Source organism: Bufo gargarizans, chromosome 5 (assembly GCF_014858855.1).
Source record: "Bufo gargarizans isolate SCDJY-AF-19 chromosome 5, ASM1485885v1, whole genome shotgun sequence".
Classification (NCBI taxonomy): domain Eukaryota; kingdom Metazoa; phylum Chordata; class Amphibia; order Anura; family Bufonidae; genus Bufo; species Bufo gargarizans.
The window spans coordinates 74,911,960-74,927,735 of record NC_058084.1 but is presented as its reverse complement, the minus strand read 5'-3'; the positions used below and the strand labels follow the sequence as shown (position 1 = coordinate 74,927,735).

General features: G+C 44.9%; 1 protein-coding gene across 1 annotated transcript in view; it reads right to left on the bottom strand.

Moving 5' to 3' along the window:
* Positions 1-1,512: 1,512 nt before the first annotated feature.
* The window catches only part of LOC122938965 (carbonic anhydrase 3-like), a 30,878-nt gene continuing 16,614 nt past the window's right edge, over positions 1,513-15,776 (bottom strand). Inside the window, exons 5-7 of the mRNA XM_044294858.1 lie at positions 11,154-11,216; positions 3,236-3,391; positions 1,513-1,801 (exon numbers count right to left, since the gene is read on the bottom strand). Of these exons, the coding sequence (XP_044150793.1) occupies positions 1,682-1,801; positions 3,236-3,391; positions 11,154-11,216 (339 nt within the window). The 3' untranslated portion in view covers positions 1,513-1,681. The remainder of the gene's footprint in view (positions 1,802-3,235; positions 3,392-11,153; positions 11,217-15,776) is intronic.

Genomic DNA, 15,776 nt, shown 5'->3' with positions numbered 1-15,776 from the left:
GCTAAGGTTCTTGATATCGGCTTGTGTTCCTGTGCTCCTGACTCGTACTTGTGTTCCTGGACTCTGCTACCTGTTTGATCCCTGCCTGCTTGCCTTGACTCTCCTGTTGCTGATCCGGATTGCCTGACCTGTACCTGTGCTGCCTGCCGCGATCTGCCTCTGCCTCATCCTTCGGTCCTGCACTGTTGCTCCTGGTAATGACTCAGCCTGCTGAAAACGCCTGTACCTCTGGTACCTTTCTCAGGTACCTCCTGGTCCGCCTGGACCAGCTGCCTTGTGTTACTATCCTCCCCAAGAGGTAGCGACCTGTTGTTCCCCTCGGGAAAGTCTATCCCCACCATCAGGGGTACTGTGAAGATCGAGGGGTTCACTTGGACAACGTGGCACAGGAGGTAGCACAGGAAGTAGGACACGTGGCACAGTGGGTTTGTGACAACAAGGAGTGGACTGCAGCTGGAATCAGTGCTTCAAGAGCCACAACACACAGACGTATCCAGGACATGGGCTACAACTGTCCTATTCCTTGTGTCAATCCACTAATAAACCAGAGACAATGTCAGAAATGTCTTGCCTGGGCTAAGGAGAAAATGGACTGGGCTGTTGCTCAGTGGTCCAAAGTGCTGTTTTCAGATGAAATCAAATTTTGCATTTAATTTGGAAATCAAGGTCCCAAAGTCTGGAGGAAGAGTGTAGAGGCACACAATCCAAGTTGCTTGAGGTCCAGTGTGAAGTTTCCACAATCTGTGATAGTTTGGGGAGCCATGTCATCTGCTGGTGTTGGTCCACTGAGTTATATCAAGTCCAAAGTCAGCACAGCCGTCTCCCAAGAAATTTTAGAGAACTTCATGCTTCCCTCCGCTAACAAGCTTTATGGAGATGCTGATTTCATTTTCCAGCAGTACTTGACACCTGCCCACACTGCCAAAAGTACCAGTACCTGGTGTAATAACCACAGTATCCTGACCTATACCCGTGCCTCTCAAGAGTCCCTCTTTTTGACCAAAGTCCCTCTGGCCCTCTTTGCTCCTGCTAATTTTTTTTTATGTTCTTTCATAAAGCTGCAAGTGTCCCAATTCAACCTTGCAAAGTTGGGTGGTATGTAAACCCCATAGAGAATCTATAGGATATTGTCAAGAGGAAGATGAGAGACACCAGACCCAACGATGCAGACAAGCTAAAGGCCACTATCAAAGCAACCTGGGCTTCCATAACACCTCAGCAGTGCCACAGGCTGATGGCCTCCATGCCTGCGGCATTAATGCAGTAATTCATGTAAAAGAAGCCCCAGCCAAGTTTTGAGTGCATATACTGTACATACTTTTCAGTAGGACAAAATTTCTGTATTAAAAGTCATTATTTTAATTGGTCTTATATAATATTCTAATTTCCTGAGATACTAACCAAATCCTGTACAAACGCCATTAAAGTCTGACAAATGTAAGGAGTTGGCATCCCTTTGAATAGTCTACTCCATTAAAGTCTAGGGGGTTGTAACAGAAAGGACAAAGCAAGCAACATAGCCACTTCTTTATTTAATTTAATGTTTAAAAGGGTGAGCACAATGGATACATCAGAAATGAGATTATAATGTAATATTTTTCAAGGATCTGCTATTGGGATTATCATCTAGCAAGGCAACGCATGCACCACGGTCTAAGCTTCAGTCCTGCAGAACGGTGTTCTAGTCAAAAGATGCTCTAACTTCTCTCCCATTCAGGGGCTGGGTGGGCCGATAATTGTTAACCAATTGTATTGGGATTTCACACTCCATAGTTGCAAGAAGACTCCTAAATTTCTTCATCTGCAAGAATATAATAATGAATGTATAATTATATTACATACAGTGGCTAAATAAAATGAACAACCCTCCATGCGGCCATCAGCGCTCTCTTTGGATTTATCTTCTTGAGTTACTTATATATCAGATATAAATGTCCCTCTTTTTGATCTGAGGGATAGATTTACATGATTACATTCACAATATTGACCCAGTTTCTCTGGTTCCTCTCTGTATATAAGAGACAGTTTTATATATTATTTCATTATTTAATGCAGTTAGGATTTTAGAAACTTCTATATTCTGATTATTTTTGCACTATTTCGCAAGAGAAAACTATTGAGGAGTATAGATATGCAGGAAAAATGGATATTTCACACAATGAACCATAAGTGTCCCTTTTTGAACTTCCAAAAAGTTGGGAGGTACCGTATGCCGAGGGGCCACAGGCTACAATGATGATAAAGCCGATGTTGTAAGCAATAATAGACCTTTACTGGCAATAACTGTGGCCAAGCTCAAATACACATCCTTAGGGCTCATTCAGACGGCCATACGTACGGGTCTGCATCTGTTCTGCGAACCCATTCATTTCAATAGGGCCGCAGAAGATGCAGACCGCACCCTGTGTCCTGTCTGCATCCGTAGTGCCATTCTGCGGCCCCATAAATAACATAGAGCATGTCCTGCGGACAACAATAGGCAACTCTATATAGCACCGGCCCTGTGATTTCCGTAAAATGCGAAATGCACACAGCTGGTATCCAGTGTCTTGCGGATCCGAAATTTGCGGACCGCAAAACACAGGCGTTTGAATGAGCCCTCATTGTAATAGGCTGGTTTCACACCAGCATTCAGAGATCTGGCAGAACAGCCTGCTGGATCTCTCAGGATCCAGCATTGCCTGAATGCCCACCGGACCCATTAACTATAATGGGGATCGACGGAGCTCCGAACGCAACCCGGCAAATTTGCAGAGAATCGGCCGGACTAAAACCGCTGCGCTCAACGGTATTTGCTCATCTTTATACAAGTTCTGCATAGAAGCTGATCCATACAACACACAGGATAGAATATTATGCATGTGGTCTTAATTTAGAAAAATTATATATATATAAATATATAGCTTCTAAATACGGAGACATCTAATAGATAAATCTATCCTGACAGTTTTGAAAGGGTAAATAGTGTGTGGTGAAAGTTAGGGATGAGCGAATGGACTTTGCATGAAACATCCGAAGGTTCCAAGGTTTGGAAAAGTTTTTTAACAGTAGAAATTCATTTCTGAAGTTATTACCCGAAGTCTCGTGAGACTTCATGAAGTAATACCTTCCGCTCATCTGAGCCAATACATTCTAATACTGTACGGATCGCTCCCTCAGTACAGTATTCAAATGAAGTTTTATGTGAATCGACTTCACATGTTTCATCCTAGTGAAAGTGATGAGGCAGCTTTACCTGTTCTGGGCTGACCGGGATCGGTTCTCTTAGGAGCAGCCAGGTGACACCCTCCACACATGGGGGGGTTGTACAAGAGCCTTGGTACGTCCAGTAATCCCGAGACGTAGGGAACAGGATTGAAGGGTCAAAATCTGTGAAATGAGCTTTTCTTCCCTAAATGTCACAAATAAAATGATTATGTTGTTAAGGTCATGGTGATCATGGACGGCATTACAAGAATATTAAGAATACCATGGCAGCTGCATTTAACTTTAAAGGGGCCACAGCATGACTGATGTAAAAACAAATGATAATCAGACATCATATAGGACATGACAACCTCTTTAGAGGAAAGCTAGAACCAGCCCTGTACCTCACATGGATCCAGGGATCTCCACATTCATTGCTGTGCTAGATTTATTTCTAGCTGGCAGTCTAGGGGCATGTCCTTACTCAGAGGACGTGTCCTTTCTGCCGCAGCTGGTGGCAGTTGAAGGAGAGAACCGAGCTTGTGCTTCCATCTCAGTGAGCAGGACACAGAAATTAGAAACAGAGCAAACAACTGCAGTTCTCCCTGTCACAGCTCAGGGGGCGTGTTCTTTCTGTGTCTTTCTCCAGGGCCATGTCCTTTCTTAGTAGGCATGTCCTTTCTGCTGCAGTTCGCTCCCTGTAACTGTCACAGCTTCTAACAGTACATATAGCTGGAGACAGTTGATTGAATTGAGCATGTGCGACCACCTCAAAAGGTGGATGTGCACTTTACTTTTTAGACTAAACATTAGGGGGCGCCATTATAATAAAGTAAAGACAATATCTCACAACTGGAGGGTAAATTATAAAAGTAACTAGTTTTTCATGCTTACTTTTATTAAAATAGCATTTAAAGGAGTTGTGTCACTAAACATATTTCAAATTTTTTAAAGCAGCACCTGGATCAGAACACTTTTGTAATTGCATGTCATTAAAAATTTAGCACAGCTACTGAGTTATTCAACAAAATGTATCTGTATAGCGCCACCTGCTGTTTCTTCTTTTCCTTTCATTTTTTTTTTGTCCGTCTCACTGAGGTGGTCGAACACGCTCAGTTTTAATCTTCAACTGCCACCAGCCATATGTTCCGTTAGACGCTGTGGCAGTTACTGGGATAGAGCTTCCGCAGAAGCAGGACACGCCCAAAGCTGTCAGGCTAAATATAATCTAGCAGAGCAATTGGAGCAGGGAATGTGGAGATCTCTGGCTCCATGTGAGGTACAGGGCTGGTTTGTTAGACAGGTTTTGTCATACACTATATGATGTCTGATTTAGATTTTTTACATCAATTATGGCATAACCCCTTTAATGGTGGCACAACCCCTTTAACTGTTTTCTTATGAACTTTTATATCATTATAGCGAAATAAATAAGCAATGTATGTGTTGCTCTGTTATCCCAGACCCATATTATTCTGCATACCCTATAAGTCATCCCAGTGTGACATCATTGCACCTGTAGACTTGTCCCCGGCTGGGGAAGAGATTCATTGCTTTGCTACTGACAAAAATAACTCAGTTCCCAAGCGTCCAGTGAAATAATTTTGAGAAGGCGAATCTGTGGGCAAAACTGCCTGGAGATGGGATGATCACGTCACTGCATCCTTATCACCAGCAGAGGGAGTATTTGCTTCTTCTCAGGATTGGGGGCTTGTGAAGACACTGGGGCACATTTATCATCTTAGCTCAATTTTACACCTATTTTCCTGTGAGTTGAACGTTTAAGTTTCTTTCTATTTATCATGTGTTTTTTTACTTGCGTTGATAAATCCGTTTTTTTGCATTCTTTTTAGATTGTTTTAAGATGTGTCATATTTTCTAGGTCCTATTTATGTCTGGTCTGCCTTTTGAAAGTCGCTGATTTAATGGTTTAAAATGTCACATTCTCCCCAGAAAAGTCGCAAATATGTTTTAGGCTACTTTCACACTCCGTTTGGCTCAAAACGCTGCAAACGGAGGCAAACTGATGCATTCTGAGCGGATCCTTTTCCATTCAGAATGCATTAGGGCAAAACTGATCTGTTTTGGACCGCTTGTGAGAGCCCTGAACGGATCTTATAAAAGGAAAGCCAAAACGCCAGTGTGAAAGTAGCCTTATAAAGTCGCAAATTAAACTGAAAGTCCAGACTTTTAGCCTTCATTTGAGGGTATCCACATTCAAATTGGATGAAGGGTTTAGGAGTATCAGCTCCTTTACATGTGGCACCCTGTTTTTAAAGGGATCAAAAGTAATTGGACAATTGACTCAAAGGCTGTTTCATGGGCAGGTGTGGGCAATTCCTTCATTATTATTTTATTCTCAATTAAGCACATAAAAGGCCTGGAGTTGATTTGAGGTGTGGTGCTTGCATTTTGAAGATTTTACTGAGAAGTAAACATGTGGTCAAAGAGTAAACATGTGGTCAAAGGAGCTCTCCATGCAGCTGAAACAAGCCACCCTTCATCTGCGAAAACAGAAAAAAACCATCTGCGAAATTGCTACACTATTAGGAGTGGCAAAATCTACAGTTTGGTACATCCTGAGGAAGAAAGAAAGCACTGGAGACCTCAACAATGCAAAAAGACCTGGACGCCCACAGAAGACAACAGTGATGGATGATCGCAGAATAATTACTATGGTGAAGAGAAACCCCTTCACAACAGCAACCAAGTGAACCACACTCTCCAGGATATAGGCGTTTCAATATCCAAATCTACCATAAAGAAAAGACTGCATGAATACAGAGGGTTCACTGCACAGTGCAAGCCACTCATAAGCCCAAGAATAAGAAGGCCAGATTGGACTTTGCTAAAAAAAAACTGCTTAAAAAACAGCACACTTCTAGAAGAACATTCTTTGATGAATCCAAGATCAAACTCTACCATAAATGATGGAAAGAAAAAAGTATGGCAAAGGTATGGTACAGCTCATGATCCAAAGCATACCACCATCTGTAAAACACGGTGGAGGCAGTGTGATGGCTTGGGCATGCATGGCTGCCAGTGACAGTGAGTCCCTAGTTTTTATTGATGATGTGACACAGGACAGAAGCAGCCAGATTAATTCTGGGGTTTTCAGAGACATACTGTGTGCTCAAATCCAGCCAAATGCAGCCAAACTGATTGGTCAGCGTTTCATTATACAAATGGACAATAACCCAAATCATAAAGTCAAAGCAACCCAGGAGTTTATTAACCCCTTAGTGACCACCCATGCACCTTTTTACAGTGGTCACTAAGGGGCATTAGGTTGGGCCGCCGCTTTTTATGGCGGCCCAGTCTAAGCGCTGCACGAAGCCTGAACCGCTCCAACTGTGAACAAGAAAGAGCATCCGCCAGTGAATTAGTCACCCCCGCCACATGTACTGCAACCACCCAAGTGTTAAGCGACAAACAGCGAAGGACTAAAAACTGCAATAGTTTAACTACTGGCGGGGAAGATGCCGATAAGCTATTAATAGCCTGAACTACCCCTAGATTATCGCAGTGGAATCGCACCTTCCTGTTTCCGAAACGTTCACCCCACAACACCACCGCCATGACAATGGGGAACAATTCTAAAAGTGCCAGATTTCTTACCCAACCTCTAGTCACCCAACTCTCCGGCCCACACCCTCAGGTCACCCTTTTACTCTTTTCCCAGCCGCAAAAAATTATGGGGGGCCGTAACCCCCGCTGTAGCTGCCACTAAACGTCTGCAAAACACCTACCCATTGGCAAGATACGACATGCAAAATTCAGCTTACCCAGCAAGGACCGTAGGTCTCGCAACGTGATTTTTTTCTCGTATTATGACCCTATTCACGTCTTCCCTTAATACCGCAATTTTTTCTTCGGGCAACCGACATTCCATTCGAACTGTAACTATTATAATGCCCAAAAAACATAACTCAGTCACCGGGCCTACCGTCTTTTCTTCTGCTAAAGGGACCCCATAATTCGCAAAAACAGACCGCAAGGTATGTAATAACAACGAACAAACCCTGGACCCCGTGGGCCCCAGGCATAAAAAATCATCGAGATAGTGGATAACCGACGAACAACCAGATACCTCAACTACCTACCATTCCAAAAAAGAACTAAATGCTTCAAAATACTCACAAAAAACCGAACATCCCATGGGCAAACATCTGTCCACAAAATAACCCCCCTCCCAAAAACAACCTAGCAACCGCATACTGTCAACGTGAAACGGTAACAAGCGAAACGCCGCCTCAATATCAATTTTGGCTAATAACGTGCCCCGCCCCAAATGCCTCACCCAGCACACTGCCGCATCGAACAACGTATATATTACCGAAGATACTTCAGGATCTATGCCATCATTAACTGATGTCCCTTTTGGGAATGATAAGTGGTGTATTAACCGAAACTTGTTCGCCTCCTTTCTGGGCACCAACCCCAATCGTTGGGCACCAATCGTTTAACGGCTTGGGCCATCCGCCCCAACTCTACCTCCTTACCCAATTTTTCAGAGACTATCCCTGGGTGTTCAAGTGCAGACCGTAAGTTCTTATGAACCAACGGCCCCGCCATTATAACTGACGGGATCCGGAAACCAAAACGGAAACCATCACCCAACAGCTTTGCTGCCTCCCGATTCGGGTATCTATCTAGGAAGTCCCGCATACTTTCCACCCGTACCGGCGTCTGGCCCTTTTCCAGCTCTGTCCCCACCTCTCTGCTTTCTTATCTCCCCGAAAACACCTATTGGCACCGTGCGTGCCCCCACACGAAGAACATTCGTGCTTGAACTTGCACTTCCCCCCGAACCTGCAGCTTCCTTCATTGAAAAGGAAGCATAATCCTTTTGCCGAGGCCAATGCCATGGCCCCCCCATACTTCCCCCCCCCCCCCCCAACTTCCCCCCGAATGGACTGCGTCGACCGGATCGGTGCTGTCACCCTAAACCAAAGACCAATATCCTTGTGATCCCACCGGATATCGGGCCTAACCGCCTTACTCTGACGAAATTGTTCGTTGTATCGAAGCCACCCCACTCCCCCATAAGTCCGATACGCATCCCCTATGGCATCTTGATAGCAAACATTCCGGCGACTTTCCGCCAATAACACTTGCCAGATTAGCAAACACCTGTAACCAGTTGGCGAAAGTTCGTGGAATCAAGCGGTACCGCCGTTTCTCCTCCTCCTCCTCCTTTTTACCGTCTTCCTTTCTACTCCTATCCAAATTAAATTGTTCTAATGGGAGCAGCGAAAATATTTCCACGTACTCCCCTTTCCAAATTTTTTCTTTCACCTCTTGCTTCAAGTGAGCCCCCAGAGGGCCTTCAAAGCACACATATACTTCCCCCCGTGCATTATCATCCAACCTCGGCTTCTCTTCCTCCCCGCCCACTTGCGTCTCCACTGAAACTGACGCCAAACCGCCACCAACTGGCCCAGTCCCAACCCCCGTCCCCCGGTTACCCACCCAAGCCGGCAACGGGGACGTCCTCAAACTAGACAACCACCCCTCTAAACGCCCTAAAATCTGACCTAACCCCGCTCCCAATTACCCAGGGACCAATCCACCACCCGGGGAGCAAACTTGCGCTAATATGGGACCCCATGATGTCTCACCAGGCACCGCGGGTGCTGTGACTCCAGCTGCCGTCAGTCCTGTCTCCTGCTGGTCCCGGAATCCTGGCGTCATGCTCCTAGAAGTAGCTGGCGTCTCATCCCAGACAGGCATCGCAGACATTGAAGGCCTATCTGCATGCGTTGCTGTGGATCCCTGGGTGTCGCTAGATGCTCCAGACAGGTGCATGTGTATGGTTCCTGCCACGTGCTGATCGATCCCCGCTTCTTCACGCTCTGCGCCTCTGGGCCTGCACAGTTCTTCTCCTCCTGCCTGTGCAGCCTGTCTCCCTTGCTGCCCACACCGAGCAGATTGCCCGATAACACCTGGCCTGGGCTGGCCCACAGGACCTGGTCCTGTTCCTGACGAAGACGCTGCAGAGAGTGGGGGAAGGGGCGTCCCACTCTTCTCCGAACTCCGCCGAACTACGGGATTCCTCCCGCGGCGGGAGCGCGTGTTGGCAGGCTGCGCATGTGCCCCCCACCGCGGAGGGTCCCCTGAGGGGCTTACTAAACCGCGCAGAGTCCTGGGGGTACATTCAGGGGTAAGCGCGCCGGCAGGTGGCCCCGCCGCGGCCGGGCAGCCCGTACATTGGAGACTGTCTCTGGGGAATGTAACGCACCCGAGGGCTCCCCAAACAGGCCACCGACCCGATCCTGTAGCCAGACTGGCCCTCTGGCCCATCTCCTCCACCATGCTGTCTGTAAGTGCCATGTCTGTTTGCCTCCTTCTCAAAATGGCTCTCCCTCACCTTCTCTCTACTCCTCTTAACTCCTACCTGGCTCCGCCCCCCCCCATTACCATGCCCACAGCTCCACCCCTCCTCTCTCAGCTCAATTTTAACCCTATCTGCTCTCCCTTGTTTCTAAACCATGTTCATGCTGTCCTTCCCCTACCGCTGCGCTCCTAGTCTGGCCTTAGTGAACAAAAATTAGAAAAAATGTTGTCTCTGTCCAAATATATATAGACCTAACTGTACATAAATCGCAAAAGTCCACTGATGAAACAGCTTGATTTTCGAAAAAGACGGGAAAATAGAACATGCACAAATACGAGGTAAAGTCTAAGACAAGGCGCAAACCTAACAATAAATGCGATTAAATAGAAAAGTCTAAACTATTATAAAATAATAAAAAAATAGAGAAGTCTGCCCAGAGATAAAATAGGACTGAAACAGGGGCAAAACCTCTTGATAAATGTGCCCCACCAGCAGGGGTGCACCACCAATGAGACCAGGTGGGGCAATCGCCTCAGGTAGCACCAGGTAGTTGCAAGACGGGGGGCAGCCGAAGGGCCATGAGCTGAAGGGAAAAGTTTTGATTAAGAAATTGGCATGGGGGGGAAGGGCGCTGTTTCAGTTTTCGCCTCAGGCAGCAGAAAGGCTAGGTGCACCTCTGCCCACCAGACGTAGTTGACGGTCTGTTCATTGCCAGGCAGAGTGAAGAGCAGATAGGACCTGAGAATGTCATTCATATTGATGGCTGAAGTTTCCGGGAGCAAGGATCAGTCTAGGTTCATGGAGTAGTGTCTTCATCGACAAGATTAAAGGCTCAGAATGTGGACATCATTCAGGACCCCACTGTTTGAGCCACAGTGTAGAGCGGCTGTCCAGCAGCTGTATTAGGTGGTAAGCCATATTAATGGCCAGACACAGGTTCCCCAGCAATGACAGCTACCAGGGGGTTAGACAAGTCAGACCTGCAAATATCAGCTGATTACCAGGGCAGTTTCTTTTTAAGCCTATGAAAATCAGGACAATTTTGGTTTTAAAAACTAGAATTTTTTTATTTCTGTTCAATTTTAGCATATAATTAGATTTAACTTTGAATATTATTTTTGTTTTGGGGACAGACTCTTCAAACAGTTGATCGCTCTGGGTCAGACTCTCACCAATCACATATTGCTGACCTATTCTAGGTCATCAATACTGAAATTCTGGAAAACCCTTTAAAGGTTATAAGGATACAAAGCATATAATACATATTTTGTTTCTTGGGATGTATAACTAATATATTTTATTTAATGTAGAAATGTCAGTTAGTGTGTTCTGTTCTTTATTAGATACTATGGTCAGAATTGACTGCAGTATCTAAGGGGTTAAATTGTTAAGGATTAGAGTTAACTCTGATCTTGGCTCTTACAGTAGGGTCACAGCCAGGTTCCCACTGTGATCATCCAGACAAAGCTCCTGTAACCTTGCAATCAACTTGACCTATAGGTATGACATTTTGCAAGAACTCCTCCCCTTACGATGTACATGTCACTGACTACAATATCTTCATTCCTCAAATGTGATGTTTGTATTTTGTACAGTAGTTTAAAGAATCAAAGTCCATTTCATCACACACCTTTGCCTTTATGCAGCCTATTGCTTCCACAATTGCATTCAGATGCTGCTTTGCTTTGCCAATCTGTTAAAACAAAAGTTATAATCAGAGGTTTAATTTAATTTAACTTAATAATGGAAAATGACCCATTGTTAAAATCATTTTTATGTAAAATATCATTAAGAATAAAAAATATAATTTTCCATATCATTATCTACATTACAAAAAATCTAAAATCTTGCAGTTTTCACATTCGCCACTGATTTTCATAATAGACTTGCACATTCTGTTCTAGAAATCACTTTTCAGTAGCCATCTCATTATCTCCACAGGCAGGATTACAATGACAGTTAACAAAGGATGCAAAATGAACAATACTTAGGTGAGGGCAGTACGGTGACTCAGTAGTTAGCACTGCTGCTTTGTAACGCTGTGGTCCTAAGTTCAAATCTCAACCAAGAACAAAATCTGCATGGAGTGTGAACCCCTGTGTTGCGTGGGTTTCCTCCGGGTACTCTGCTTTCCTCTGATACTCTAAAGACATACTGATAGGGAACCTAAATTGTGAGTCCCACTGGGGACAGTGAGTGATGAGAAGGTTTTTGAGGGGCTGATGCCACGATCACCATTGACCATGACATCCAAGCACTGGCAGATTTTAATATGGGTGTTCGGGCCCGGCATCGCTGGGAGGGCCCAACGCCAACCAGAACACCCACATACTGTGGTGGGGCACAGGAGCACATAGTTCCCTGCCCCTCCACCTATCACCGCCACAGGCATATGTGGTAGTAAAAGCCCAGTGCAGGTGTGCGTGATGACATCATTATGCACAATGGCCTCATTGCGCGCCTGTGTTCTGGTGCAGGGCTTTGATTTACGCGCATCTGCCTTACCATCACGGACGCAGGTAAGTATTAGCCTTTAGTTTTGTTTTTGTTTTTTTGTGTGTGTGCCAACTTTGGAGGGCAGAGGAGGTCATATTACTGCAGGGACAGTGGTGGCAAGTATTTTCATAGAAGAAAATTACTTAATGGAGGCAGTGGGGCGGCAAATTACTTAATGGGGACAGTGTGGGCGCAAAGTACTTCATGGGGCAGTGTGGGGGGCAAATTACTTCATGGGGCAGTGTGGGGGCAAATTAATTTGTGGGGGCAGTGTGGGGGAAAACTACTTCATGGGGGGGCAGTGTGGGTAAATTACTATGTGGGGGCAGTGTTGTAGAAATTACTATATGGGGGCAGTGTTGGTAAATTACTATGTGGGGGCAGTGTGGGGGCAAACTACTTCATGGGGGGGCAGTGTGGGGGAAATTACCATATGGGGCAGTGTGGGGAAATTACTATGTGGTGTCGGTGTGCGGGACGTTGCTATTGGGGAGGCACTGTAGGGGCATTTCTATTACAGGACATATTAGGGGACATTATTTTTGGGGCAACTATTCAGGCATTATTACCTGGAGCACAATATAGGATGTTATTATTACTGGTAAACTCTAGGGGACATTATAATTGCTGTAGACATTAGTTTATAAAACTGGTGTAAAATAGAACAGGCTTAGTTGCCCATAGGAACCAATCAGATATCACCTTTCATTTTTGACAGCTCCTTTGAAAAATAAAAGGTGGAATCTGATTGGTTGCTATGGGCAACTTTACACCAGTTTTATAAATGACCCCAATTATGTCTACTACTTTTTTCGGCAGTATAGTACCTGGGGCATTGGGGAGCACAATGGGCACAGTATTGGGAGTTGCAGCAGGATTACACTGTCTGGACACCAGGATGGGGAGGTTGATGGAAAAATTTAGAAATCTAATGTGTCTGTGTAACAAACTCTGTAGAGATGAGATGCGCCTGAAAGAATTTGTCATGGTGGTCTGGGTCAGACGCAGGAGAAGAGGAAAGAGAAGGTCTACGTGACAGGAGATGTCTCTGGATGTAAGACGTATGTGGTGCTGTATTCGCCCCCAAGTCTGTTTAATTATAATCATATGTATTTAAAATTTGGCAAATTTGTAACAGCCCAGATAACAGTGATAACTTTCTGTGTGCAGATACCATAGTAGATGTTACCTGCAGTCCTATGTAGCACCCCACATAACACAATAATTCACTGTGTTATGTGGGGTGTTACATAGGACTGCAGGTAACATCTATGACACCTGTACTCAGATAGTTATGAGATGGTGGGGGTCCGACTCCTGGTACCCCCCCCCCCCCCCGCCCCATCAGCTGTTTGAGGACACTGTGGTGTTCCAGTGAGTGCTGCAGCCTCTTTGCCCAGCACTGTCCATTTGATAGCACTGCGCTTGGTATTGCAGCTCAAACCCAATCACTCAGATGGGACTGAGCTGCACCTAGACCACGTGAACGATGATGTGAGGTCATATGCCTCCGACTGGAGAGGAAAAAGTTCAGCGTCAAAGCTTCTTTACTGTAAGAACTGTGAATCTGTGGAATAGACTTCCTCAGGACGTGGTCACAGCAGGAACAGTGGACAGTTTCAAAAAGGGTTTAGACAAATTCTTAAAAGTAAAAAACATTAATGCTTATGAAAACGTGTAGAAATCGGAGTCTCAATTCCTTTTGGGATTCGCGTCCCCACCTATATCTTGGTTTAACTTGATGGACGTATGTCTTTTTTTCAGCCGTAGTAACTATGTAACTATATGGCCTAGGAAGAGACTTTGGTGCTCATGAAGTACCACAGCCTTTTTATACAGAAAATAAATTTAACTAAAATAGAGGAAGGGGCCCGAGTTAGGTAGACAGCCCTGGGCCTATCATGCACTTAGTCTGCCCCTGCATCCAAGTGGTTAGAATGGTGCATTGCAGGGTGCCAAACAGGGGTGCACCACAAATGAGGCCAGGTGAGGCAATCACCTCAGGCAGCACCAGGAAGGGGGCATTAGAAGGGCCATGGGCAATGAGCGCTTTCATTGTGGCAAAGGAGTTAGGTTAAGAAATTGGCATGGGGGGCGCTGTTTCACTTTTCGCCTCGAGCAGCAGAAAGGCTGGTGCCAAGAGGCTGCCTTGCCAGCCAGCGGCCTGATTATAGCTTCCAGGGCTGAGTGCCTAGTATGCCCTATTAGATTTACTGTAACAGACTTAATACACTGCAATAAATAAGTATTAGAGTGTATTATAAGGGCCAGAGAAAAAAAAGTACTTTGAATAAAAAATGCAAGTAGTGAAACTAAGGGTCCATTCACACGTCCGTTTTTTCTTTCCTGATCTGTTCCATTTTTTGCGGAACAGATCAGGACCAGATCTGGACCCATTCATTTTCAATGGGTCCTGGAAAAAATAGGACAGCACAATGTGTGCTGTCCGTTTCCGTTGTTCCGTTCCGCATGTCCGTTTAAATATAAAACATGTCCTATTCTTTTCCGCAAAATTCGGATCCTGGTACAATACAAAGTCAATGGATCCGCAAAAAACGGAAGACATTCGGATGTCATTCCGTATGTCATCCGTTTTATGCGGAATCCGTTCCTGGAAACACATAACAAATTTTTTCTTTTTTCTTTTTTTTCAATTTTTTTTCAAAGAAATCCAAACAACTTTATTTACTTATTGAAATTTATACATGTTTCCGTTTTTTGCGGATCCGCAAAAAACGGATGACATACGGATGACATACGGAAACATTTTCAGGAACAACGGATCCGCAAAAAACGGACCGAAAATCGGGATATAGGAAAATACTGACGTGTGAAGGTAGCCTAAAAATCACCTTTAAATGTCTTTATCATTGTGAAAAAAAATATATATTTGTTATCGCTGCATCCGCAATGACCATAATAAAATGACCACATTGTGTACGGTATACTATAGAGTTAAAATCATTACAAAAATATGTTAAAATTGTTTGCTTCTGTTCATTCTACTTTCCCAAAAATTTAACTTATGCTGCATGGTGAACACCATAAAAATAAAACCTCCCAAAAAACAAAGGCAGAATAGCAATTTTATACAATAAATTACTGTATTTTTCACACTATCAGACACACTTTTTCCCCTAAAACTGTGGGGGGAGGCAGTGTGTCTTATAGTGTGAAAGCTAATGACCACTTCTATTATGGAAGTGGTAATTTGTACAGAGGGGGCGCGGGGAGCGGTGAGTGAAATGCTGCACTAGCTGCACTCACCACTCACGTATATGTCTATGTTTGCCCCTACAGAGGCCAGTGCCTTTTCCTATAGTGTGCAAGCACGTCCACCACTTCTAGATAACAGAATGGTCGTAAATCCTGGATACAAGCAGTGTATAATGTGATGGAAAAACGAATCAAGCCAGCAAAGGAGGCAATATGGACAATCACAATATATTAGCAAGTGCCTTGTATTAAAGTGGTTTTCCAGATTTTTTTTATCTGATTGGTGGGGGTCTGACACCGGGGACCCCCGCCGATCAGCTGTTTGAGAAAGCATCGGCGCTCACAGTAGTGCTGCGGTCTTCTTGAAGCTTTGTCTAGGCCATGTGATGTCACGTTCATCAGTCACATGACCTAGGTACAGCTCAGCCCCATAGAAGAGAATGGGGCTGAGCGCGATACCATGCACAACTGCTATACAATGTACGGCGCTGTGCTTGGTGAGCTGAGAGAAGGCCACAGCTCTACTGCAAACTCCGGTGCC